Genomic DNA, 24,705 nt, shown 5'->3' with positions numbered 1-24,705 from the left:
CCCCCCCCAAAAAAATAGAAACAAAAAGATTTCAACAAGTAATTTTCATCTATTAAATCAATTCTTAAAATATACATACATCCAGATTTTTGGGGAAACCCACACACACACACACACACACATATATCATTATTAAACATGATTTGAATACAATATCAAGCGATTCCTAAACCCACATTGTTTATCTGCATGATTGTGAAGCTTCCCTTTCTCTAGTATGGGATTTGGGAGGGGGTTGGTATGGGGTATTCATGTCAAAATACTACACATTTTATGAATCTTTAATAGAATTTTTATTGCCAAGATAATCAATCTTCCCTTCCCCCTTCCCCCCCCCCCCCCCCCCCCTCGAACTTAATTTAGAGTATTGGATGGGTACTAGCAGGCTTTTTATAATCAATCCTTATTTCTCTAAGTTGTGAAGAGTGTTAATGGCCATGTATTTTGGTGGCTTGTGAAGTTAGGTGAGATATAGTGCCAACCTGAATCACAGCTAAAATTGATAATAAAAACTTGGCTATAGGAAATTTGGAACTTTTGCATTGAATTACAGAAGGTATACTTCTTTTTCTCGTCACATATGTTGTTTATGCAGAAATTTCAATTGAGGCGAGTTCTTAAATGGACAAATGTCTATGGATATTATTTACCTCAGGACAAGCATGCCAAGAGACAGTTATTTGAGTACTTGAAAGGTTTGTCATTTCCTCCAATTTGAAGGAGACAGTGTGTCTCATCCTGTATTGCTCCACTTAAGAGTTATTTGTAATGCAAGATAAGCTGAGTCTGGGTCTAAGTGACTCCATCAATGTGTTGAGAGGGAGCTTCAAGTTCACCTCAATGTCGAGGGCCCATCAAAGGATTTTTTTTTTAAGGTTCCACAAAAATTAGCTAGACTACCCTTGTCTTCAGTTCACGGTATGCCATGAAGTTTGATATGCTTATTGCTCATAACCATCTGTAAAATTTAGAAGTGGATTAGCCTATTTAATGTTGATTTTCATTTTCCAACTATCCTTTCTACTTGCATAAGACTGACTCGAAATTGGAGCTTTCCCGTTAATGCTTGTCTTGTATTCTAATGGCAATAGTGTGACTCAGACCTACTTTGAAAATTTAGTTTGAGCTTTAGAGAATTGGCTATAAAATGTGGACAGAGGATCCTAAAGGATAGAAAGATCATTTCAAATCAAAAACTTAAAGGAAAAATCTATATATTAACTAAAAGCTGAAGCGTAGTGTTTAATGTTGCTACGCTCACATTGAGCCACATCATCAGCCACGTCATCATTTTTTATTTCCAATTTTTATTATATATTTCTTAAACTAAATTTGGGGCCCGTAATTTAGGTAATTTTGTAATAAATTTATAACCTTTGAGATTGACATCTATCAAATTTTCTAAATGACACTCCTGTAGGGAAAAAAAAAAATCAAAAGTTAACTACAACAAAATTTGAAATAAAAAATTTTATAAAAAAAAAAATCTCATTTTAAAAATATCCATAATCATACCTGCTTGATTAGCTTTGGCAATCTAATGCGACTATGTGGCATCTCAATAGCAACAAGTTGTTCAGGAAAATATTCGGATGGCCAGTGAAACGGATAATGGGGCCACTTAAGAAGTATTAACTTGCTGGGAAGAAATTCAAGTGGTTTACAAATATGTACATTCTCAACTATTAGAAATTTGAGATTTTCCATCCTTCTGAAAGCATCAGTATGTAGTTGCACCTCTACTGATTGAGTCGAATGCAACATTATGCCTCGAATTTTTTTTGATCCCTAATTGGAGAAGCATCAAGTCAACTATAGAAAGTAATATAATTTCCAAATGTACAATGATTTTGAAATTTTAAGCAAAAAAAAAAATTACTGATGAACTAATATTTTATAAAATGTTAGAAAGAAAAAAAAAATACAATACTTCTACCTAGTGAAAAATAAAAAAATAACGAGCAAAATAATTGAAGAAAAAGAACTTATACCTTTTTTCTAGTTAGTACTTCCAGCGAATCCTTATAACAACATAACCTACTACGTTTTTCGAGGATGTCTGGTGCTTGTTGTCGAACAACTTCCCTGCCCATCTGTTGTATCAAGTCATGCATTGACAATCTACCATATCGATCAACAATTATGAGACACTTATTAACGAGTCTCGGAATACCAGAACTTGGATATAATTCACAAGCACTTAATATCTTTACAACATAATTTTTTCTCCATCCTTTGAAGAAACATGCAATATCGAGAAAAATATCTTTCTCGGTGTCATGCAATCCATCATAGCTTACTCTAAGTATTTTTTGAATGTCTTTATTGGGAATTTTTTTATACATATCTAATGCAGTTTCCCATTCATCTTTAGCTTTTCCACACAAATCACGAGCTATTATTTCTACAGCTAGTGGAAGGCCTTTAGCAAAATCTATGAATTTAGTTGCAAGTTTAGAATAATCTTCATCATGAGATTTGTTTCCAAGAAAGGCATGGTTTTTGAAGAGTTGAAGAGCTTCATGTTTGTTTAATTGCTCGACCTTGAATTCCTTGACCTTGTAAGTTGTACAAACTTTTTTTTTAAGGGTAGGTAACGAGCACCTATCTCTTAATGTTATAATGACTCTACTACCAGGAGCAAACCAATTACAGTTTCCAAGCAAATTTTCTATTCTTGTCGAATCATCAACATCATCAAGAATTAAAAAAACCTTTTTATATCGAAGTCTCTTCTCTATTAAACTGATTCCTTTAAATTTGTTGCCTACTCTCCAATTTTCATCCACTAAGATGTCATTAAGAAGTTGCTCTTGTAGTGTGATTATGCCAGCATCCGTCCCCAAATTTTCTCTAACATTCATTAAAAAGCTGCTTCCATCAAAATGTTTAGCAATTTTGTTATAAACAGCTTTTGCAATTGTAGTCTTTCCTACTCCGGGAAGGCCATGAATTCCTACCACGTGAAATTCATCTAACCCAATATCTAAAAGTGACTCTATGGCCTCTACACGAAAATTTATTCCAACTGGGTATTCAGCAACATATAATGGCGTCCAATTTAAGTTAGCATTTGATATCTCTTCAACAATGTTCTGAATGAAGTGAGATTCAGATTTATATGTAGAGCAACTGACAATCACATAGCATAAGAAAACATATAATTAGTTAAACTAGAAGAAAAATACGAATTCAAGATATCTAGTTGTGAGTTATAACTTATAACACACATCTAACACATTTTTAAATAAAGTAAGTGGAATATAATTCATATCTTTGATAACTGTCATCAATATTAACATCATATTAAAAGTATAAAAATACATGGGAGAAACTCGTAATTGGACCTTGTTAGACTAACTAACTTTGTACTAGATGATATGATCAAAATAGAGTACTTTTGCATGTAGTGGTTATAACAAACCAAATTAGCGGTATAAAATTGTAAACTCATGAATCATGATATCAACAATAAGATACATACCCTTTCCTATAATGCCATCCAGATGCATTAGCTACTTTTCTTAGAGCATCCCTCCACCTCTGCACCTTGTCCTTGTCATTCTTGAACTTCATCTCATGATTAGCCAGTGCCCTTCCAAAGTTTCCCTGTTGATTTCGTATTTCTGATGGATCAACATTGTAAAAAACTGGACGAATTTGAACCTCCTGGTCCTTTTCTCTACACTCAACAATCTCAGCAAGTTCATCCAAGCACCATTTGGACTCTGCATAGTTTTCAGAGAAGACAATAACCAAAATTGATGAACTTTTGATGGCTTGGATAAGTTCTTCCGAAATTTCTTCTCCCCTCCGAAGCATATCATCAATGAAAGTGTTAAAGCCTTTGTCACACAAAGCCTTATATAAATGACTAGTAAAACCTTCACGTGTATCTTCACCTCTAAAGCTCAAGAAGACATCGTAGTTCCATTGGCGAGTGGAAGAAAAAGAAGAAGAGACTCCTTTATTGTTCAAGAAAGCCATGGATGGATCTATAAATAGAAGATTAAGAAAGGAGTGAATTGAATTAAAGAAAGAAATAAGAATCAGATCAGTGCATCAGGTAATGCGTTTGAATGCAATCGTAGAGAAGTATGAGAGTGGGGTATAGAAAGAGGAAAACGAAAAATGCAAATCTTTTTTATAATTAAAAATAGCAATAGAGTAAAATACACGTCTACAATTTTTCTTCTTCCCTTCCAAGAAGGTAACTAGTAAAAGACAAAAAAAACACTGTAAAGGATGCTTTTAAGGCCACTAACACTGTAACACACATTTTTCACGAAGGAACTATACAGTATATACTGTCATTTAATTTTCTGACAACGCGCAATGGTATGGACTTACACTGTGTTTGGTTGGGGTGAAAATAGGGAGGATGGAAAATAGAGGGAGGAAAATAAGGTGGAAAACAGTGTTTTCCACTGTTTGGCAAAAGAAGGAAAATGGGGAGGAAGGAAAACCCTGGAGAAAGTTTTCTCTCCCGGGTCCACAATTTTCATCCTCCCAAATCAGGAGGAAAAGGCTGGAGAGAAAAGTGCTCTCACAACACTTTTACACAAATGCCCTCTCTTTCCCAACGGTCACGGCAACTTAGCAAAGAAGAAGAAGACAATTTTCCAACCACCAACTCAGCACAACCCAACTATCACCACCGCAACCCAAAAATAACTCAAAATTAACACAAAACAACTTAAAATCAACTCAAACCCCATAGGAAAACCCATCCCAAACCCAACTCAAAATCAACCCAAAACAAAATCAACTCAAAATCAAACCCAAAATCCACAGAAAATCAACTCAAAATTAAACCATTAACTGAAAAGCCATAACCCAAACTCAAAATCAAAATCAAATACAAATCCAATGGTGGCAGAGACTTAAGGGATCTGAGAATTAAGGAGAGAGATGAGGGATTTCCTTATGTTTCAATCATCTTCATCTTCTTCTTCTTCTTCATCATCATCTTCTCTCTTTCTTGTAGCTTTTGAATTGTCAAAAAAAAAAAAAGATGTAGAGACTTGAGGGATGAGAGAGTGGCGGAGACTTTGTGGGTTAGGGGAAAGTGAGAGTTAAGTCACTTTATGGGTTAGGTGGGGTAGGTGGGAAATAATAAAAAAAGTGAGAAAAAAATATTATTTTAATAAAAAAGTGTGTATAATAGATAAACTGATGTGGGTGTTTTGTAAAAGTGATGATGTGGTAAATTTTATATTATTTAATAAGTACGAATAAATCTATTTCTTACCTATTATGTAACAAGGATATAATAGTCAATTTATATAAATTACATTTTCCATCCTTCCCTTTTTCTCTACAACCAAACAAAAGAGTTTTCCACCCTCCTACTTTTTCACTCCCAACCAAACACACAAGAGGAAAAACTAAATATTTTCCATCCTCCCACAATTTTCCATGCTCCCACTTTTCCTTTCCTCCAACCAAATGGACCCTTAAAATGTGGTCAAGTTTATGTCTGTGAGTACTACCATGATACCATCCCAAATATAGATATATATATATATATATATATATATATATATATATATATATATATATATTTTTTTTCTAATATTTTAAATAAAAAGTTCTTTTAAATAAATTACTAGCTTACTTAAATTAAAAAAAAAAAAAAACTAGTTTATTAATATCTATATATATATATATATAAAACCAAAACTTTTGAAGTTTCCACAATTTTCCACGTCAGCATAATATTAAAAAAATAATAATAATAAAACTTTTTTAAAACTCAAACCTGATATAAAACTTTTCTAAAACTCAAATCCGATGCTCTGCCTTCTCTTTCACAACGCTGTAGCTTATCTTTCACCAAAACTCTTTCACGATGCTCTGGCCTTTTCTTTCACCAAACACCAAAATGCACGCCCATCCTTCCTCTACCATCTCCTCCTCTACCAGGTCCTCCTCCATCAAACCCACGGCAAACCAACAACAAATCATCTAAAGACACCTACCCACCATACCCACATATTAATAGAGATCTCCTTCCTTAGACTCTATTTCTCCTGTTCCCCTTCTCCTTTCCCGTTCCACCCACAACCACCACAACTCAGCAGGCAGCAGCAGCAGCAACACCACCACCCACAACAACCGCAACCCACAAACCACCATAATCAGACCATATCAAACCCACAACCCAAAAGAAAAAAACGATTTTGAAGATCTGCGATTTTGGGCATTATAGTAATCTGAAATAACAACTCATATGGTGTTCTTTTGGGCATGTAGTTTGTTACGATAAAGTTTGTCAAAGAAGAAGATGACGAAGAAGAGCAAGAGCAAGCCGTAGTCTAATCCAATCATGGGTAACTTCTTCAAACTCTTCTTCTGCCTCGTCTTCATATTTTATTATAACTAAATATCAATTAATTATCCTACTTATCTCTCAAATTTTAAATGGTGGTTTTGCTTTTAATTGTGGCAATTTAAATATCAGTTTTTGATTTATTCAACAAAATGATAAAAAGAGTCTCTATAATAGTGCCTGTGAGGTGTTTAATGCTAGGTCTTAGTAGGATTCTGCATATGGGGAGCAATGATAAATTTGACAGAATTACAGAAATTTTTTATTTATTTTCTATTATTTGGAACAAAATTGAGCAATTTAGGTTTGAAACAGCAATTGAACCCTGGAGCTGAGGAAGTTTAATTGTTGTTTCTTACGGTTACTATGCTGCTTCATGCTAATGCCATCAGCAGGATTTTGCTAGAAAATCCTTTAGAGTCATTCATTATATGTTGATTTATGCAAAAAGGCTATCTTGATTTTTTTACTGCCTGCAATGTACAAGTTACAAGGCAATGCAATGGTGCAGTGTAACAATGGCTGGGTTTTTAGGCTCTTTAATGCAAAATTTATATTGCTTGACATTACACGGAGTTGTCATGCATTGCAATTTATATCTCATACACATGTGAGACTTGGCTTGATTATAACCTGTTTGAGTGTTTATCCTTGGTTATAAATTGTGGATATTTTGCCTCCTTTTACCACCTCGGTTTGGACTATTGTAATCAAAAGCGAAAGGTGACCTTAAGTCGCCAATGCCAGATTTCCCAAGGTGAGAGGCACCAAAATGAGGTCCCTAGGTGCTAAAAGCGAGTTCCTCACTGAAGGTGCTTTGCTCAAAGCCTTATATCAACATCCTAACCACCATTATATCAATTGAAAACAAGGCAACCGAGTAGGTGAATTTACAGGACAAGTCTGGAACTTTGTTAGAAGAAAGGGTGGTGAAAATGGATTATCTATGTCATTGATTTTTTAAAAAGTTTGTTTAATGATTTATATATGCTTCATAATTGTTCATAAGTCACTATTAAGAAAATTTTAACTTCACTACTATGACACCTGGGTTTCATAATAAAATTTAGCCGAGCTTATTTTTCTTGAAATCTCATCTGGGTTGCTTTAAATGTTGTTTCTTTATGTGTCTGATATAGTGATTTCTTATGCATGTGTCTATGAGGAAAGCTACTTTAAAAATTGAGCTATGGTGGTCTTTATTTCTTATTTAATTATTTCGAAGTTGATTCTCATATTGGTTTTCCTTAACTATCCTAAATTGTATTTGGGTAAAGCTTTGGATTATGGTCCTTTTGCCTATGGTAGGTGAAAAGCAATTTTTTTTCCCCTTAAGAAAAGAGAGAAGAAGTTGACAGAATTGCCTGTTAATGATACTTTATGAGTTTAAAGAACAAGTGTTGTTTAGTAATGGTGTTTCCACATTTCGTTATTTGTTATAACACCAATATGTTGTGGTTATCGCACTTTCTTAGATACTATAATTCTTCTTCTATTCTCAAAGCCCCTAACTTGGGTAAACCAGCTATTTTCTAGGAGCTATTTCAAGGCAAAGCAAAAGGGTTTGGCATGGAGAAGGCTTTATTGGCAAAGTCTATTCATGATTTTGAAAAAGCAATATCTATGGTATCTTAGCACAAGAGATGTGGTTGGGAATGTGAGCAAGCAAAGAAGATTTATAAAACTCAATGTTTATGTTGAATAAATATATGATGTACTCTTCTATATAATGCAAATTTGTTGTATTATGTTTTTTCTCTACTCTTTTTGAGTCATAGCAAAAAAATTTGACATTGGTAACTATATTCTATTTATTTATTATGAAAATAAGATTTCAATCATTAATGCAATTTGTTTATTTGTTTATTCACAATATATATGTAACTATGAAAATAACTTCAATGCCAATGGACCTATGGTAGTGGTATTAATCTTTCTGGCATGTATGTATTTTTATGGAGATGATATACAGGAGTTCATTATCCCTTATTTGTCTTTATAATTTTTTATTGGGCACAAGCTCATTGTGTACTAGGTTTGACAATGTTTAATATTTGAACTAGTGAAGATTTTATATTATGCTTGGGTCTTCTCCATTTAGTTGTATTATTTGATTAGTGAGTCGTGAGACATTCTGATTTAGTGCAGCAAATGATAATTGTAATATTGTTTTTTTTTTTTTTTAAAGAATCACGTGCATCGCACAGGTTAGCGACTAGTTATTATTAAATGATGAGATAAATAGATTTAAGCGCAAGGGAATAAAAAGAAACACACTAAAGTTGTTTACCTAATTGCCTTCCCTTGTTGACTGAGTAGGATTAAGATAAAGAAGAGAGTGTGAACGCATCGAAAAAGAAGAGTAACGGGTTGTCTGTGTCAGTGTAAGTGTAACACACGTTTTCCATGAAGTACTATATAGTTGTCTCCTCACTTTCCTCTAATTTTCCACAATACATGCCAGAAACTTTACCACTCTTTCCACAATGCATGTCTTCTCTTTTTGACTGAAAATTAAGAACACAGACAATGAATGCATTGAAAAAAATATATTGCAATAAATTGCATGCCATTAAAAAAAAAAAAAAAGTAAGTCAAGTCAAGTCAAGTAAATATTTTGATATTAGGGGTCTGTTTGGATACAACTTAGGGCTTGTTTGGTTTAAAAAAAATGGTCACTCATCACTCAATTTTCATCACCCATCACTCATCACTCATCACTCATCACTCATTACTCAAACTCTATTTTTTCACTCACTCAAAATAAAACATGTTTGGTTTCATTTCTTGTTCTATGTAACTCAAAATTTTGCAATAATGGTGGGACCCATTTACTGTATTGGGTCAGACAGATAGTTGCCTACCCGCGTAAGTTCTCTCTCCTTTTCTTTTTCTTTTTTCCTCTCTTCACTTCTCTGCCTTTACTCTCCCCTAAGACCTAAAATTTCACCCCTCTTCTCCTCCCCTCTCCTCTCTTTCACCCATTGAATCCACCACTTCTCTCTCCCACATTCCTCAAATCAGAAGGAACAAAGAAATGAGAAGCTCCCTCACCTTGTTAAGACTGTCCAGCTCCGGCCATCTCTTCCTCCACTCGCCGTCGATCTCCCCTGTACTCTTCTCCCTTTAATTTTCTTTCTTTCTTTTCCTTTTTTTTTTTTTTTTTTTTAGATCAGCGTGTTGGGGTGTGGGTATAGATCGGTTTGCTGGGTTTTATGGGTCATATCGGTTTGCTAGGTTTCATGGGTCAGATCGACGTGTGGTTTGTGGCTAGTTGTGGCTTGTGGGTTGTAGCTTGTGATGTGTTGGTTGTGGCCTGTGATGGGTGTTGTGGATGACCGTTGTTGAGGTGGGTTTATGGTGGTGATAATTATTTTATTTTATTTTAATTTGAGTCGTGGTGGGCTGGTTGTGGTTGCGACAGTGGGTGATGGGTGGTTGTGATTGGGTTGATTGTGCTGATGGAGTTGGTTGGGTTTGGGGTTGTTGGGTCTGTGTTTGGCTGATTTGGGGTTGTTGGGTTCAGTGGTGGAGCTAGCTCGCTGGGGATGAAGAGGGAAGTGAAAATGAGAAGAGGTTGAGAGAGGGAAGTGAGAAAAGGAGCTCCAACGGTAATAACTCAACCTGTTCCGGATGTGACAATGCACTGGCGAAGGGGCCCACAACTTCATCTAATTTACCGACTTGCCACTGAAACTCAGTTTTTGAGTTTTGAAAACAGGTGAAACCTGTTTTCAGTTTTGGTCACTCACATCCATTTTACTGAGTTTTTGAGTGATGAAAATCGTGATTCAAAACTAATCCAAACAACTGCTGAGCGGTGGGAGCCACACGATTTGGATGATGAAAACATAAAACTGAGTGATATCACTCAAAACTCTCTTCATCCAAACAAGCTCTTATTTTGCTGAAAACTGAAGGGAAAAAAAAAACTGAAAACACTGTAGCAAAAAAATTGATGAAGAAGTTTGCCCACAAATTGATAAGAATAGTACAAGAACCGCTTCAAGTCAGTTATCATGAAATTTCCCAAGAGTCCAATACGGTGCTTATAAGTCATCATATGTTGACGAACACTTCCACATCCACAATATTATAAATTGAAAAGAAAGTACCTTGCTTTTACTTGTTGATCATAAAAGTTTTGATTGGTATTACATAAAAGAGCTTAGAAAATAACACTTTCACCACATCCACAAAATACCAAATTTTGGAGTTTCATATGTTATATCGACTTCTATCTCTCTTAATTCCCTGGGTTGATATGCATGGTACATTCTCTTTGCCATCCTCAATTAATTTATTATTATTATATATGCCTCCATGTCTATGAGTTTTCAAATGTCCAAATTATCATTAAGGATAGGTGTACATATAAAGAGAGTTAGAGACAGAAAAGGTTATAGGGTATGTGTCATTTGGAATAAATATGACAAAAGAGGTGAAATGTGGACATGGAAGGGAGTAGGGAGTTTCGGGTTCACATGACTCAATATTCCCAAATAATGAAAAGGGTTTGGGTTCTTGTATAAAAAATTAAATAAATAAATAAAATATTTACATCTATAATATTTTTACAATAAATTATAGGTAGTAAGTTGTTATTAATATAGTTGTAAAAATGTGAATCGTATCGTAAATCGATTTTTTATTTTCTGTATCATGTATTGTATAGTATCGTGTATCGTAAAATACACAAATACTTAATAAAATTATTAAAAAAATTATAGATGTACATATATAATGGGTATATTCATTATAAATTTTGAATATATTCAACCAATAACTAATTTATTCATCACTTATGTAATAATATTTAACAAGTTAACTAAATAAATCAAACTAGCACGTGTTTATAACATACACATTTAAATTACTAGTACTATAGTACATATAAAGCGAGTTAGAGATAGAAAAGGTTATAGGGTATGTGTCATTTGGAATAAATGTGACAAAAGAGGTGAAATGTGGACATGGAAGGGAGTAGGGAATTTCGGGTTCACATGACTCAATATTCCCAAATAACCAAAAGGGTTCGGGTTCTCGTATAAAAAATAAAATAAATAAAATATTTATATCTATAATATTTTTACAATAAATTATAGGTAGTAAGTTGTTATTAGCATAATTGTAAAAATGTGAATTGTATCATGAATCGATTTTTTATTTTTCTTTATCATGTATCATATAGTATCGTGTATCGTAAGATACACAAATACTTAATAAAATTATTAAAAAAAATTATAGACGTACATATATAAAGGGTATATTCATTATAAATTTTGAATGTATTCAACCAATGACTAATTTATTCATCACTTATACAATAATATTTAGCAAGTTAACTAAATAAATCAAACTAGCACGTGTTTATAACATATACATTCAAATTGCTTAAATTCAAAAGTGATAATATATTACAAATGACCCAAAAATAATAAAATTTTTCATCAAATTCATCATACTACCTAATCAACCTCATCTAAGTCAATACTATCATCACATTTATCATTTTGCAAACTTATTTCTTCATTAAAACATTTTTCATCATTATTGACATATACTCTCTCTTCTTGTTCTTTTATTTTAATAATTTTTTTCAAAAATATTTCTTCTTGGCAGTTTCTTGGACTTATAACAATAATGACAAAAATAAAAATAATTTGAACGGTTTTAGACCCCTTAAAACAAACAGATTAACCTAGTTAATTAGCTAAGTGATTAACTTAATCAATTTAAACAATTCTAGGTTATCACAAACATATAATCATATCAAAAGTATAAAACAGCGGAAATATAAAAGACATAATGATATGATCACCCAGGAAACCACACGGTAAAAACCTGGGGAGGATTTGACCTAGCTATCCTCAAGGTAAACCTGAATCCACTATGAAAGAATCGAAGTTCATACAAAAGGACTTACAAGCTCCCCGCTTGACTTCCTAATGCTACCCACCAGTAGAACTTACTGACACGACCACGTGCAAGCTCCGAATTCACGGACTCCTTCTTTCTTGGATTCTCCAATCAGCTACAAGCACCACGCTTGATATTCTTTAAACTTCAATGGTAGCAACCGAGTTGATCATCAAGATGTTGAAGTAATCTCTACCTTGAAAACTCTAAGTTTTGTGTAAAGGAAAGCTCCTCTAGATCTCACAAGAGATTTACACAAAATAGAAAAGTATGAGCAATAATACAACTAGAGCGACACTAAAAACGTGGCTAGGGTTTTTCTTTATATACCTAGGGTAAAAACAGAAAACCCAAAACGTTTAATGAGTTAGGGCTGAGCTGGAAAATTCTACAGAAAAACATTCTGCCCGAGATTCGATCGATCGAGCATTTCCTTAGATCGATCGAGCTAGGCCGAAATGCACAAATGCATCTGCAACCTCTCGATTCCAACTTTACATGAAAGACCCAACTTTGAGCAAGTCTAAACAAGACTAAACAACCTGTTTTGATCATAATTTTCCAACAATACAAATTAGAGTTCTAAATACATAAAATCATAAATCTTTAGAACCTAACAAACTCCTCCTTTGGCAATCCATGACAAAACACAAACACTAAGCTCAAAGTTTACAATTAAAAAGCCCTTTACAAAAATAATGCTCATAAAGACTAAAATTCAATCCTAACTACTATCCATCAGTTGCAAGTGTAGACAGCAGCTTAATTGAATCAACCTGTATATTCCTGAAATACTCAACAAACGTATAAACGCATGTGTGACAGAAAATAGTATATAAACAGGTATAACATTCTTGTATGATTCACACAACACATAATAAAGACATATATCAATGAATAACTCAAAAATATAAATCAATAAACAGTGAATCCAAAGAAACAAGAATCAACTATGAAATCATGTATATCAATCAATGTTACTCCCCCTAACATGAATATCCCCAAAAAAATGATATACAAGGTGAAGCGCCTAAATACAATCTAACAACTCCACAAAACAAAAAACAAAAAATCTCCCTAAGTACAAAACTCCTCTACAAACTCTACTCCCCCTTTTTGTGACGAAATGCCAAAGGGCAATCACAATCCATCATCAAAAGGAGGTGGTGAGGGTGAATGAAGATGCGCCAGATCAGCTCGCAACGCACGAATCTCATCAAAATGGTCCACCAAAAACTGACCATGAGCCGCCTGAACGGTTATGACAGTCTCCAACGTACGACGGATATCAAAGTCATCCGATGGAGGTGGAGGAACAGCAACAGCAGCAGCAGCATCAGGATCAGGAACATCCTCACCAGTAGGACCTGTAGAAGAAGAGGGAGGAGGTGCACATGAGCCGCCTGAACGGTTATGACAGTCTCCAACGTACGACGGATATCAAAGTCATCCGATGGAGGTGGAGGAACAGCAACAGCAGCAGCAGCATCAGGATCAGGAACATCCTCACCAGTAGGACCTGTAGAAGAAGAGGGAGGAGGTGCGGACCCAGAAGGTGTAGACCTAGGGTGTTTAGAGCCAGCTCGAAGGTGAGCAGCCCTCTGTCTAAGAAAAGACGCACCTATAGGACCAATGACATGCACAGGCTCCGAGGAAGGGAAATCACTAAGATCAAGAAAAAGAAGAATCCTATGGATAAAAATAGGATGAACAAGGGCATGAGCAGAAGATGAACTCCTATACACTTCGTCCAAAGAACGAAGGAACAAGTGGGGAAAACTGATAGGAGCATCAGTAACTAAAGCGTACAAAAATACACACCTCTCGTGAGGAATGGTGTGCAGATGAGAAATGGGCCAAAAACAGTGACACGCTATCCTAAAGAAAAGATAGTGTAGCTCAGAAAGCTCAGCAGTGGTGATCCTAAGATCAGAACCCCACTGGATAGATGACCCAGTGATGTAAGACATGACATCACTCAAAACTGGAGACTCATCATAAGGGTAGACAGGGTGCTAGACCAAGGGTACCCCTAGAGCATCAGCCACTACTGTAGGAGTAATGGTGTACTTTACGCCTCGTATCCAACTCTTTACCAAAGTGTTGGAATCATAGACGCGGATCGAGATGTTCGAGTAGAACTCTCGAATCAAGGTAGCAGGTGGAGGAGGATCAGAAATATCCACTAAGGGTAACCAGCCCCTACGTTCTAAGTTTGCCCTAATGGCAGGATCTAACTCATCTAGAATGACAGATTGCTCAGACCAAATCTTACGCCTAAGATTCAGCTTCTCAAAGATTTCCTGGTTTTTCTCACTAGAAAATTTCTCTCGGTCAAAAGATGGAGGGGAAGGAGTAGGTTCAGGGACAGACCTACGAGCCCTAGTTTTCCTAGGCATGATGCTAAGGAAAGGACAGAGACACAAGAGAAAACCAAAAAGAGAAACAATAAAAAACCAAGGGCAGACTACAAGTTAGCACAAAAAACAATATAGAGCAAAAAACTATATGATGCATGAACAGTTAAAAATGGCATGATGCATGTACTAATGCAGTAAACAAAGTTCAATTTTAAGTTCAATTGCACAAAATTGGCTTGAGCATAGAGTTTCTAACAAAAACCCCAAAAATTTGAAAACCACTTGAAAAATTTTGAAGCACATTGATGAATTAAGCATTACAAAACACAACATATAGATTATAATGCCTAATTACATCCAATCAACAAGCCAATTTCATCAATTTCAACTTAATTGAACAAAATCCCCAATTCGGAACTAAACATAAACCCTAGAAATATCAATTTCTCACAAAACCCAAAATTGATCAAATTAAACTATCACAATCATGTTTATAACATGTCCCCATAAAAACCCATTGATCGATTGCACATAATTGGGCTTGAAACATCAAAAATCCCAAAATTAGAGAGGTCCGAAAATTAGAGAGAGAATGCATGAAAAATGCAAATAAACTCAAAATTGAGGGGCAAAAGAGACTTACTGGCTTGAGGAAAGAGAAATCTTGCAAAAAATTTGGAGGAAAACGACAAAAAATTCACTAGATCCTTGCCTTGTCGGAGAGAGAAAGGAAGTTTGAAAAAACTTTTGAAAAGGTAAGTGAATCAGTCAACGAACACTGTTTTAAAAAGCTAATTCACGACTTTCGATTGATCAAAAATTACTTTCGATCGATCGAATCACTCCGAAATTTTTTAAAAGGAATTTTAAAATTTTTAATCGATCGAAAAACAGAATGGATCGATCGAAATAGGCAGTGGATTACAGTATTTTGAGAAAAATCACAGTTTTGAAAAACTCAAACCAGTTTTTGAAAAATAACTCCTCAAAGCATTAAAATCAATGAAACACAATGCATGAGTATGAGATGAAATGGAATGCTTTTTCAAAAACCCAAATTTGTAATCCCAGTTTCTCCAAAGAAAGTTTCAGCCAGTTCTTCCTTTAATTTCTCAGGCAAAAAAAATATTTTACATAATTCTCAAGATATTTTCAAACTTGGTCGGTTAGATCAAAAATACACACAATAACATGTACAGTGTTTAGCAAAGAGTACCTCGTGTAGTGTATGCAAACTAGCAAAAGCTTGAGATACATGTGAGGTATGTGAATAGAAATCAAGCACAAAGTCTACAAATTTCATCACACAGAATTTAAAAGAGACTGTCACCTAAAGAGTTACATCATATAACTCCCACATCTCCTAGAACATAAGCTTGAAATCATGTAAGTTTCTTGAATTTAGCCTCTTATATATGTGAAATGGCATCAAGCCTAATAGTACACACCAATTTTAATTATGTGAGATGGCATCAAGCCTAATAGTACACACCAGTTTTAAACATTAAGCAATTAAGCCAAGGCATCACCTAATGTTCTTTTTGTGCATTGTAACAAGTACACAAAATCTTATGATATGCACTAAGGTGTTCATGATTGGCTAGTGAACAGTGGTGAGATGGTTATTTATGCCTTTCCCAAAAGGATCAAGTCCGATAGTCAAATAACATGTGACTTCAAGATTAAGACAAAATTATCAAAAACCATAAACATCTTTCCCACACAACATGCACTACAAAGTTTCAACTAGTCAAGTGGAATAAATAAGCTCATTAAAGCTAAACAAGGTATATAAAACATGTTATGTGAAAATAAATTGACCAGCCTTGTTTTCAAAAACCAAGAAAAATAATGTCAAACCACTTTTTGCTTTCACATTTTCTCTTTTTTTTTTTTTAATTAAAAAAATAAAACCTAGAATGAAATGCATAAATGTAATGCAATGCAAGTTCTAGAAAAAAAACACAAAAACACCAAAGAACAATGGTCACAGAGGAATGAGCAATGAAGCACAAGGACCATGTCAGAAAGACTCAATTAGATTGAGTCTTTTGCATCCAAAATCTTTTAGATGCACCACGAGCATTGGAGTTCTTATTCACATTCGAGTGATTTCCAACTCCAGGATTGGAATAAAGGTTCAAAGCCTTTACCAATTCACCAGTGAGTGCCATAGGATCTTATGCTTGAGGCACAGGCACCTTTGGTTTGTTTGCTCTCTTAGCAGCTTGAAGCTTGTAACATTTAGGACGAATGTGTCCAGACTTTCCACAATAGTGACAAACCCAAGCAGATTTACCATGTATCTTGTCCTTAGAAAGGGTAGAATCCTTAGGTTTAGACTCTCCTAGATCAACCCTAATCTTCCTAGGTGATGAAACTTCTATGGGTTTAACTACCTCACTCACAGGGGGCTTAACAGTTTCACTCACATCCTCACTCGCAGAAGGTTCAGAAGAAGATGAAGGAACAAAGTTTGTGGAATGTGGTGCAGAATCAAAGATGCTTTCAACATATCCTAAACCAGATTTATGAGAATGATACTTTTGAACATTCAACATTTGATCAAGTTTAGAACTAGCAGATCTAGAAACAGATAAATCATGTTCCAAAGTTTTAACTTTATCAAGTAAGAGCATGTTCTCAGATTTAACATTATTCAAAAGATCATTAGCATCAAACAAATTAACAAGCAAATTCTTCTTTTCAAGCTCAAGAGATTCAATTTTCTCCAGGCCAAGTTCAACATTCATGGCATCCTTTGCAGCAATTTTGCAAAGTTTATTATAGGCCTCTTGAAGATCTACATCCTCAGAGAGTTCCCCATCAGAAAGGTTCTCTTCAACAGATATACTTTCATTTACTACAGCAGTAGCATTGAAAGCAATGAAGTTTCCATCTTCGTCACATCCAGATTCATCATCAGAAACCTCATTATCACTAAGGGTTATAGCCATAGCTTTACCCTTAGATCTCAAGAATTCACATGATCATACCCTTGACAGCCAAAACACTGAGCACCCAAAGGATTGGTTGAAGATTGACCAACTTTTTCTCTAGGTTTTTCAAAATTATTAACCTTAGTGGGATCATTCTTCTTAAAGCTTCTAGGTTCAACAGTGTTTGTACCTCTTGCCTTTCTATTGTTATTCCTAAGAAAGTTTCTAAAGTTCTTGGCAAGGTATGCAATCTCTGTAGCAGAGAGCTCATCATCAAATCCACCAACATCAGCATCATCAACTGACTTAAGAGCCATTGATTTGAATTTGTTCACTTTGGGTAGGTCAGACTCATAGGACTGAAGAGATCCTACAAGCTCATTAACAGGGATGGTGTCCACATCCTTGCTCTCAGTAATGACAGTCACTTTGGGTCTAAAGTCTTCAGTTAATGATCTAAGTATCTGCCTAACAATTTTAGGTTGATCATAGATTTCACCCAAATTAAAAGCAGAATTAACAATATCATTTAATTTAGTATAGAATTCATCAAAAGATTCATCATCAGACATTCTAATGCTTTCAAATCTAGAAGTCAATTGCTGCAGTTTATTGATCTTAACTGCCTTTGTGCCTTCATGCACAGTTTGGAGGATTTTTCAAGCAGTGTGAGCAACCTCAACATTAGAGATTCTCTTAAATTCCTCCATAGAAACAGCATTAAAGATGGCATTCATAGCTTTGCTATTGAAACCTGGTGCTTCTTTTTCAAAAGTTTGTCACTCACTCACAGGAGTAGTGGGCTTCTGCCATCCATATTCAACGGAATTCCAAACCCTCTCATCAATAGATTTCAGGAATGCTTTCATCCTTACTTTCCAATAAGCATAGTTATTCCCATCAAAGTGAGGAGGAACAACAAGAGAGTGTCCATGCTCCATGACAACAGGGGTCAAGGATCAGCTCAGAGATTAAAAAATCTATAACAAGAGAGCTACCCGCTCTGATACCACTTGAACGGTTTTAGACCCCTTAAAACAAACAGATTAACCTAGTTAATTAGCCAAGTGATTAACTTAATCAATTTAAACAATTCTAGGTTATCACAAACATACAATCATATCAAAAGTATAAAGCAGCGGAAATATAAAAGACACAATGATATGATCACCCAAGAAACCACACGGTAAAAATCTGGGGAGGATTTGACCTAGCTATCCTCAAGGTAAACCTGAATCCATTATGAAAGAATCGAAGTTCATACAAAAGGACTTACAAGCTCCCCGCTTGACTTCCTAATGCTACCCACCAGTAGAACTTACTGACACGACCACATGCAAGATCTGAATCCACGGACTCCTTCTTTCTTGGATTCTCCAATCAGCTATAAGCACCCACGCTTGATATTCTTTAAGTTTCAATGGTAGCAACCGAGTTGATCATCAAGATGTTGAAGTAATCTCTACCTTGAAAACCCTAAGCTTTGTGTAAAGGAAAGCTCCTCTAGATCTCACAAGAGATTTACACAAAACAAAAAAGTATGAGCAACAATACAACTGGAGCGACACTAAAAACATGGCTAGGGTTTTTCTTTTTATACCTAGGGTAAAAACAAAAAACCCAAAACGTTTAATGAGTTAGGGCTGAGCTGGAAAATTCTGCAAAAAAACATTCTACCCGAGATTCGATCGATCGAACCTTTCCTTCGATCGATCGAGCCAGGCCGAAATGCACAAATTCATCTGCAGCCTCTCGATTCCAACTTTACATGAAAGACCCAACTTTGAGCAAATCTAAACAAGACTAAACAACCTGTTTTGATCATGGTTTGCCAACAATACAAATTAGAGTTCTAAATACATAAAATTCTAAATCTTTAGAATCTAACATAATTATATTGTCAATTAATATCTTATTCATAGTATATAAAATATATTTGTAAATAATAAAGTGAAGTGTAAGTGTGTACTGTGTAGTCCAAATTTTGTAAGAGAAAGAGAGGAAAAAAAAAAACTTATAAATATGTTATTTTATTTGGCTAAATTAAGTAACCTAATAATTTTCTTTTAAAAATAAGTCTTACAACTTGTTAGATTCAAATAAAAAAAAAGTATAAATTTTAATTAAAAAAAAAAAAACTCATTTTAAAGCATTTGTCTATGTATCGTACGATACGTACAATTCTATAGTACAATACAATTCATACAATACATATATTATATCGTACGATTCATGAACACCTATGATACATCAATACAATATGAAACTTACATATAATTATTAATTTCATCTATCATTAAAATTACTTTTTAGCTCATTACTTCAAATTTGTTATAAAATTATTATAAAACCATATTTCAAAAAGAAAAAAGTGGTTCGAGTTCACGGATTCACATCATGTGCAATTCTTAGGATATTGCACCTGGTGCAATACCTAATTAATGGCTGAGATTGAAAGTTGAAAAAGCAACTTTCAATCTCAGCCATTAAATAAAATATATTAAAAAAGAGTTAAAAAGTTAAAGTTAAGAAGTAAAAAAACTTAAAAAAAATTGTGAAGGAAGTGAAAGTATTGCACCTGATGTGAATTCCAAGTTCACATGGATATGGCAGTGTGGGTCCTATTTAATATTAATTACAATGCCCCGAGACAAAAGCAGCAAATTAGGTATGCTATTTTATCTTTCCCACTTTCCCAAAAAGAAAAATCCTATGAGCGTCATGCCCTTTTTCATATTTATTTCCATAATGCCCCTGCTCATAATGAAGTGGACAAGTCAAACTCGACAGTCAAAGTGAGACTGTTATTCCCCTCTCCATTTTTGTGTATGTTAAAATAATTAGTATTCTTAAAAAAGAAAAAAAAAGAAGTGAGACTGTTATGAGATCATTGAGATGCACTAACTAATGTCGGGGCAACTTTGTTTTAAGGCATAGACCAAAAACAATTGACTGCCCAATGCAAATTACCCAGTGGACCACTACACCATCATACCCTCCCACTTTTATTTATAATAAGGTGGCAAATCTTTGGGTAATCTACTTCTGTAATCTACTTTTTAGAACAATGTGTAAATACATGTTGAATAATAATGTGCAATGGATATATTTTAAACTTTATCAATTATAATAAATGGGTAGTGGGTTTGTAAAGTTTGTGTCTGTGACGCACCTCAAAAAAAAAGCTTGCATCTGTGTGAGACTGTACTACCATGATTAATGATACCATCCCATACTATATATATATATATATTTGCTTATTTTCTAATATTGAAATAAAAAGTGCGTTTAAATAAATTACTGGCTTACTTAAAAACAAAAAACCTACTTTATTTTTTTTATTATAAAACTATTAAAGGGTGAGATAAATTGATTTAAGAAAGGGAATAAAAAAAATAAGTTGTAAATAATTGGCAAATCTTTGTGCAATCTACTTCTGTGTAATCTAATTTTTAGAACAATGAGTAAGTGCATGTTGAATGATATTGCACATATATTTGTAAATAAAAATTACAAGCTAATTCTAAGCTGCTAGGTTTTAGTTGGTGCATTCCGTGTATAAAATGTATACATATTTATTTTTCTTCTATTGTGGAATTATTAGACTATTAGAATTTAAATTATAAATTTAAGGATCTATGCATTATTCAACTTATATTGAGTTGGTTTTTTCTTTTTCTTTTTTTTTATTCTTTTATATGTATGGAAAGAAATTAGGAAAAAAAAAAAAAAAGATGTTAAGAACCACGTTAAAGGTTTTTTTTTTTTTTCAAGCATGTGAGCAGATTGGTTGGCCTTGAGGAGTTCATGGTTGTGACTCAAACATACAATGGATATCATCTTTGTGTAACAGTGCTTGCACAACACACACTCAATTAAGGAGGAACCTCAATTGTGACTACACTAATTCTTTGAACTATAAAAATAAAAAAATTCTTTGAACTATAAGTACAAACATGGCTAGTATTTTCCTTAAGTCATGTATTAATTAGCACCAACAAGTATTAATTAGTTGAAGTATAGGCACAAACATAATTAGTTCTAACATTAATCAGCAATGATAACTAATAGCTACATTGGTTTGGTATGCTTGTTACTGCAATGTGTGGTCGTGACATGTTGGCCCACTTCTTTAAGCATTGATATTTGGGTAGGTAATTTGTTCCAAATACTTACAATTCATGATTTACATGGTGGAAGAGTACTCCTAGTTTCAAACTCTAAATTGTGCATGCCGATTGATCTAAAAGCAAAAATTGGTTAGTGATCTCCAAATATCTTTCTGTAAAGCCTGATTATAGCTTCTTCATGTCTTGTCTCATCATATCTTGCGTGTATATTAATATTCCAATATGTAACCTGAGGATTTGATGAAGAAGATGATTTCATGTTTGAAATGAAGAGGGAAGCTCAAGAGGAGACAGAGACACCATTTATGAAGAATCGAAGAATGTTATTAGAGGAGTTAATTGCCTTTTGCAATGGAGAAAGAGATCTTATTCATGTCTTCTCTACTAAAGAGCTCAGAAGAGCAACATACAACTGTGACCCACTTCAAATTTTTTGGATATGATTTTCACTTTTACAAGGGTTCTTTGGAAGATCACTTATTTTCAGTTAAAAAGTATGGCAAAAGATCATGGGCTATACCTGGAGAGATGATCAAAGACATTGTCATTGGATCACAAATGAGTGTCCACCAAAATGTTCTAAAACTCTTAGGATGTTGCTTAGATACCAAAAATCCGATTCTAGTGTATGAATTTGTAATGGACATCATTCACTCCAACTGTATTTGTATCCCATCAACTAAGGGACTTAACTCTGAGCCATGACCATTGAAATGCAAATTAAAGATAGCAATGGGCATAGCTAATGCAGTTGCATATCTCTGTACTGCATTTTCAGGCCTGTTATTAGTACATATATATTCAGCTGGGTAACATTATATTGGACGAGAACAATGTTGCCAAATTGATTTATTTCTCACTCTCCATGTCAATTCCCGAAGGTCAATGGCATGTACAAGTTTTTCATATTCGTGGAAAACTTGGGTACACAACGCTAGAATATGTGCGTATGGGCTATTTAACTGAGAATGCTGGTGTATATAGTTTTAGTGTGCTTATACTAACACTTGGCAAGATGAGGTTCATGTTTATACGGTGAATAAGATAATGAGGCTAATAATCTAGTAGATTGGACAATGCTTTGGTATAATGCCACTGAAAGAATTATCTTGAATGTTCCTGGCGAAAGATGTTTAAGCAAGCAATCAGGATCAATATAAGTTGCAAAGTGCAGCAAAGAACAGCTATTGAGAAACCTACAAGTCAGTGGAAGCAATAATAAAGAATGGCAACTAGATTTTTGAGCGTCTTTTTACCATTAAGCCTGTCCAACTCACAAAATAAACCAATAATAAAAAGAGCATATTTTGACACTCCGGCCTTGAATGAAACAGTAGGAAGATATTCAAACATTTCCCTTTGATCTTGGGTACATGCAAACATGCCCATGATGGGAAGATTTCGCATCCTTGGTTCAGGGGAACTCATAGCAAGACTGCCCGATAAATCAGGACCTTACTGGAGTTGGTTATGACACAGATTATAGAGTATTTCCTTGACAAGGGAGCTCCAACTATATTCACTGGAAACATCATATTAAAAATGAATAAACACCAGATGGTTTAGATGAAGGCGGAGTGTAATTCGTTTACCAACATATATAAGCTTATTTGGCTTTTTGCTGGAAAGTGGACCAAAGTATATTTGTGCTTTGAAAAAGGAAGGAAAAAAAATTAAGGTAAATGAAAAGGCTGTACTTAAACAAGAAAAACTAAAAGCTAAATGTAAAAGCTAGTAGAAAATGGACATGTATCTACACAGTTTTTCCCATTTCCCAGATGAGTACAATATTGAAGGAGTTCAAATTATGGCAGTGGGGAGAGTGCAGAAATGGTTGTGATTTACAAATACTGATACAACAAAAGAAAATGACCAGATTCAACAAAAGGAATTTAAATACCACAAGCCTAGGGTTGATTCAGAAACTCAGGCTAGGTAATTCATAAATGGTGCCTAAAGACCTTTGTTTTTTTCTTTTTTTGGACAAAGGAGATCAAAATTTCAGATGTACATAGTAATGAAGTAAAAATCAACTTCAATTTTTGAGTTAATGCTAATATATAAAATTCTGTATCAGTCAACTGCAACTTTTGTCATAATTAACATCCCTAGTTTCAACTACAAAAATTGCACAACATCCTCCAAAATAACTTTAATTATGCAATTGTTCACAAAAGAGATCAGAAACATCATTATACAGGCAATAAGACATTAAAAATTTAAATAAAAAGTATCCATTCTGCTAATTGGAACCCCTGTATATGGCAAAGATGTAAATGGAAAAAGTTTATGATATTGAACCCTGTATCAGCCAAATGTACAACAGTGAATATATTAGTTGTCGCAAGACATCCCCAAGATCAACTTCACAAGAACGTAAAAAAGGCTTTCAGATGCTAAGCAATAATGTGAGTGCATCACAAAATTCACTCAAGTAAATGAGACTATAAGAACCAATGGAGTTATATGGAAAATCCATATTTATATGTGTAATATCACCATGAATTCAGGACTGCAAAAATGTAATAATTATATAATGTTCTACTTTAAATGTGTAAGAGAATTAGTTTGACTAACAGATAGACTACATGGCTCTAACTACGTCAAATTCTTCCTCAAAACTTACAAAGATCCATATCTTGGACTCAAAGAAGTCATACTTTGAGAAACATGCTTAATCATTAGCACAAAACTGATTGAATTAGATAAAAATAATAATGTAATCTAGTTCTAGTGTACAAGGCAAAAGAAAGCTGTGCTCCAATACCCTCAAATTATAACAACAAAATAGCAAATGAAAAGTTACAAGACTAAAAGAAAATCTGATTCACTGTATCAAATGAAGCAACTACACCCAACTGATTTTTGCATGTATCCTCCAAAACAACAAGAACAATCAAATGGACATAATGGGGTATTTCCAGCATCAGACTTATCGATACCCAATTCCTCTTCTGTGTAAACAGTAAACGGCGTAGCATATCTAGTTTTTTAACGCTTAAACTTAAATTGTGCGATGAACTCTT

At 34.2% G+C, this 24,705-nt stretch overlaps 1 protein-coding gene and 2 long non-coding RNA genes across 3 annotated transcripts in view; 1 reads left to right on the top strand and 2 right to left on the bottom strand.

The window, feature by feature from the left end:
• The window catches only part of LOC136062881 (uncharacterized), a 72,754-nt gene that overhangs the window by 6,714 nt on the left and 41,335 nt on the right, over window positions 1-24,705 (bottom strand). Inside the window, exon 4 of the long non-coding RNA XR_010624618.1 lies at window positions 651-958. This is a non-coding gene — a long non-coding RNA (uncharacterized LOC136062881). The remainder of the gene's footprint in view (window positions 1-650; window positions 959-24,705) is intronic.
• LOC111988628 (disease resistance protein RUN1-like) lies at window positions 1,322-5,036 on the bottom strand. Its single transcript, XM_065762546.1, has 4 exons — window positions 3,485-5,036; window positions 1,992-3,132; window positions 1,516-1,788; window positions 1,322-1,414 (listed from the first exon to the last, which is right to left on the bottom strand). Exons 1-4 carry the CDS (start codon window positions 3,985-3,987, stop codon window positions 1,322-1,324), a joined length of 2,010 nt encoding a protein of 669 aa, XP_065618618.1. The 5' UTR covers window positions 3,988-5,036.
• On the top strand, window positions 5,811-8,204 carry LOC136062884 (uncharacterized). Its single transcript, XR_010624620.1, has 2 exons — window positions 5,811-6,332; window positions 7,857-8,204. It is a non-coding gene; the product is annotated as an uncharacterized LOC136062884 (long non-coding RNA).

This window comes from Quercus suber, unplaced genomic scaffold (genome assembly GCF_002906115.3).
Source record: "Quercus suber isolate HL8 unplaced genomic scaffold, Cork oak 2.0 scaffold_463, whole genome shotgun sequence".
In the NCBI taxonomy this organism is placed as follows: domain Eukaryota; kingdom Viridiplantae; phylum Streptophyta; class Magnoliopsida; order Fagales; family Fagaceae; genus Quercus; species Quercus suber.
Note: the sequence above shows the minus strand (reverse complement) of the source record. Positions and strands in the feature narration are given on the sequence as shown.

Coding starts and splice junctions, on each gene's coding strand:
- LOC111988628 (XM_065762546.1), bottom strand. CDS start 3,987: ATGGCTTTCTTGAACAATAAAGGAGTCTCTTCTTCTTTTTCTTCCACT. Junction 1,789..1,991: donor AAGTACTAACTAGAAAAAAG/GTATAAGTTCTT, acceptor TTCTCCAATTAG/GGATCAAAAAAAATTCGAGG. Junction 1,415..1,515: donor TGCCAAAGCTAATCAAGCAG/GTATGATTATGG, acceptor TTTTCCCTACAG/GAGTGTCATTTAGAAAATTT.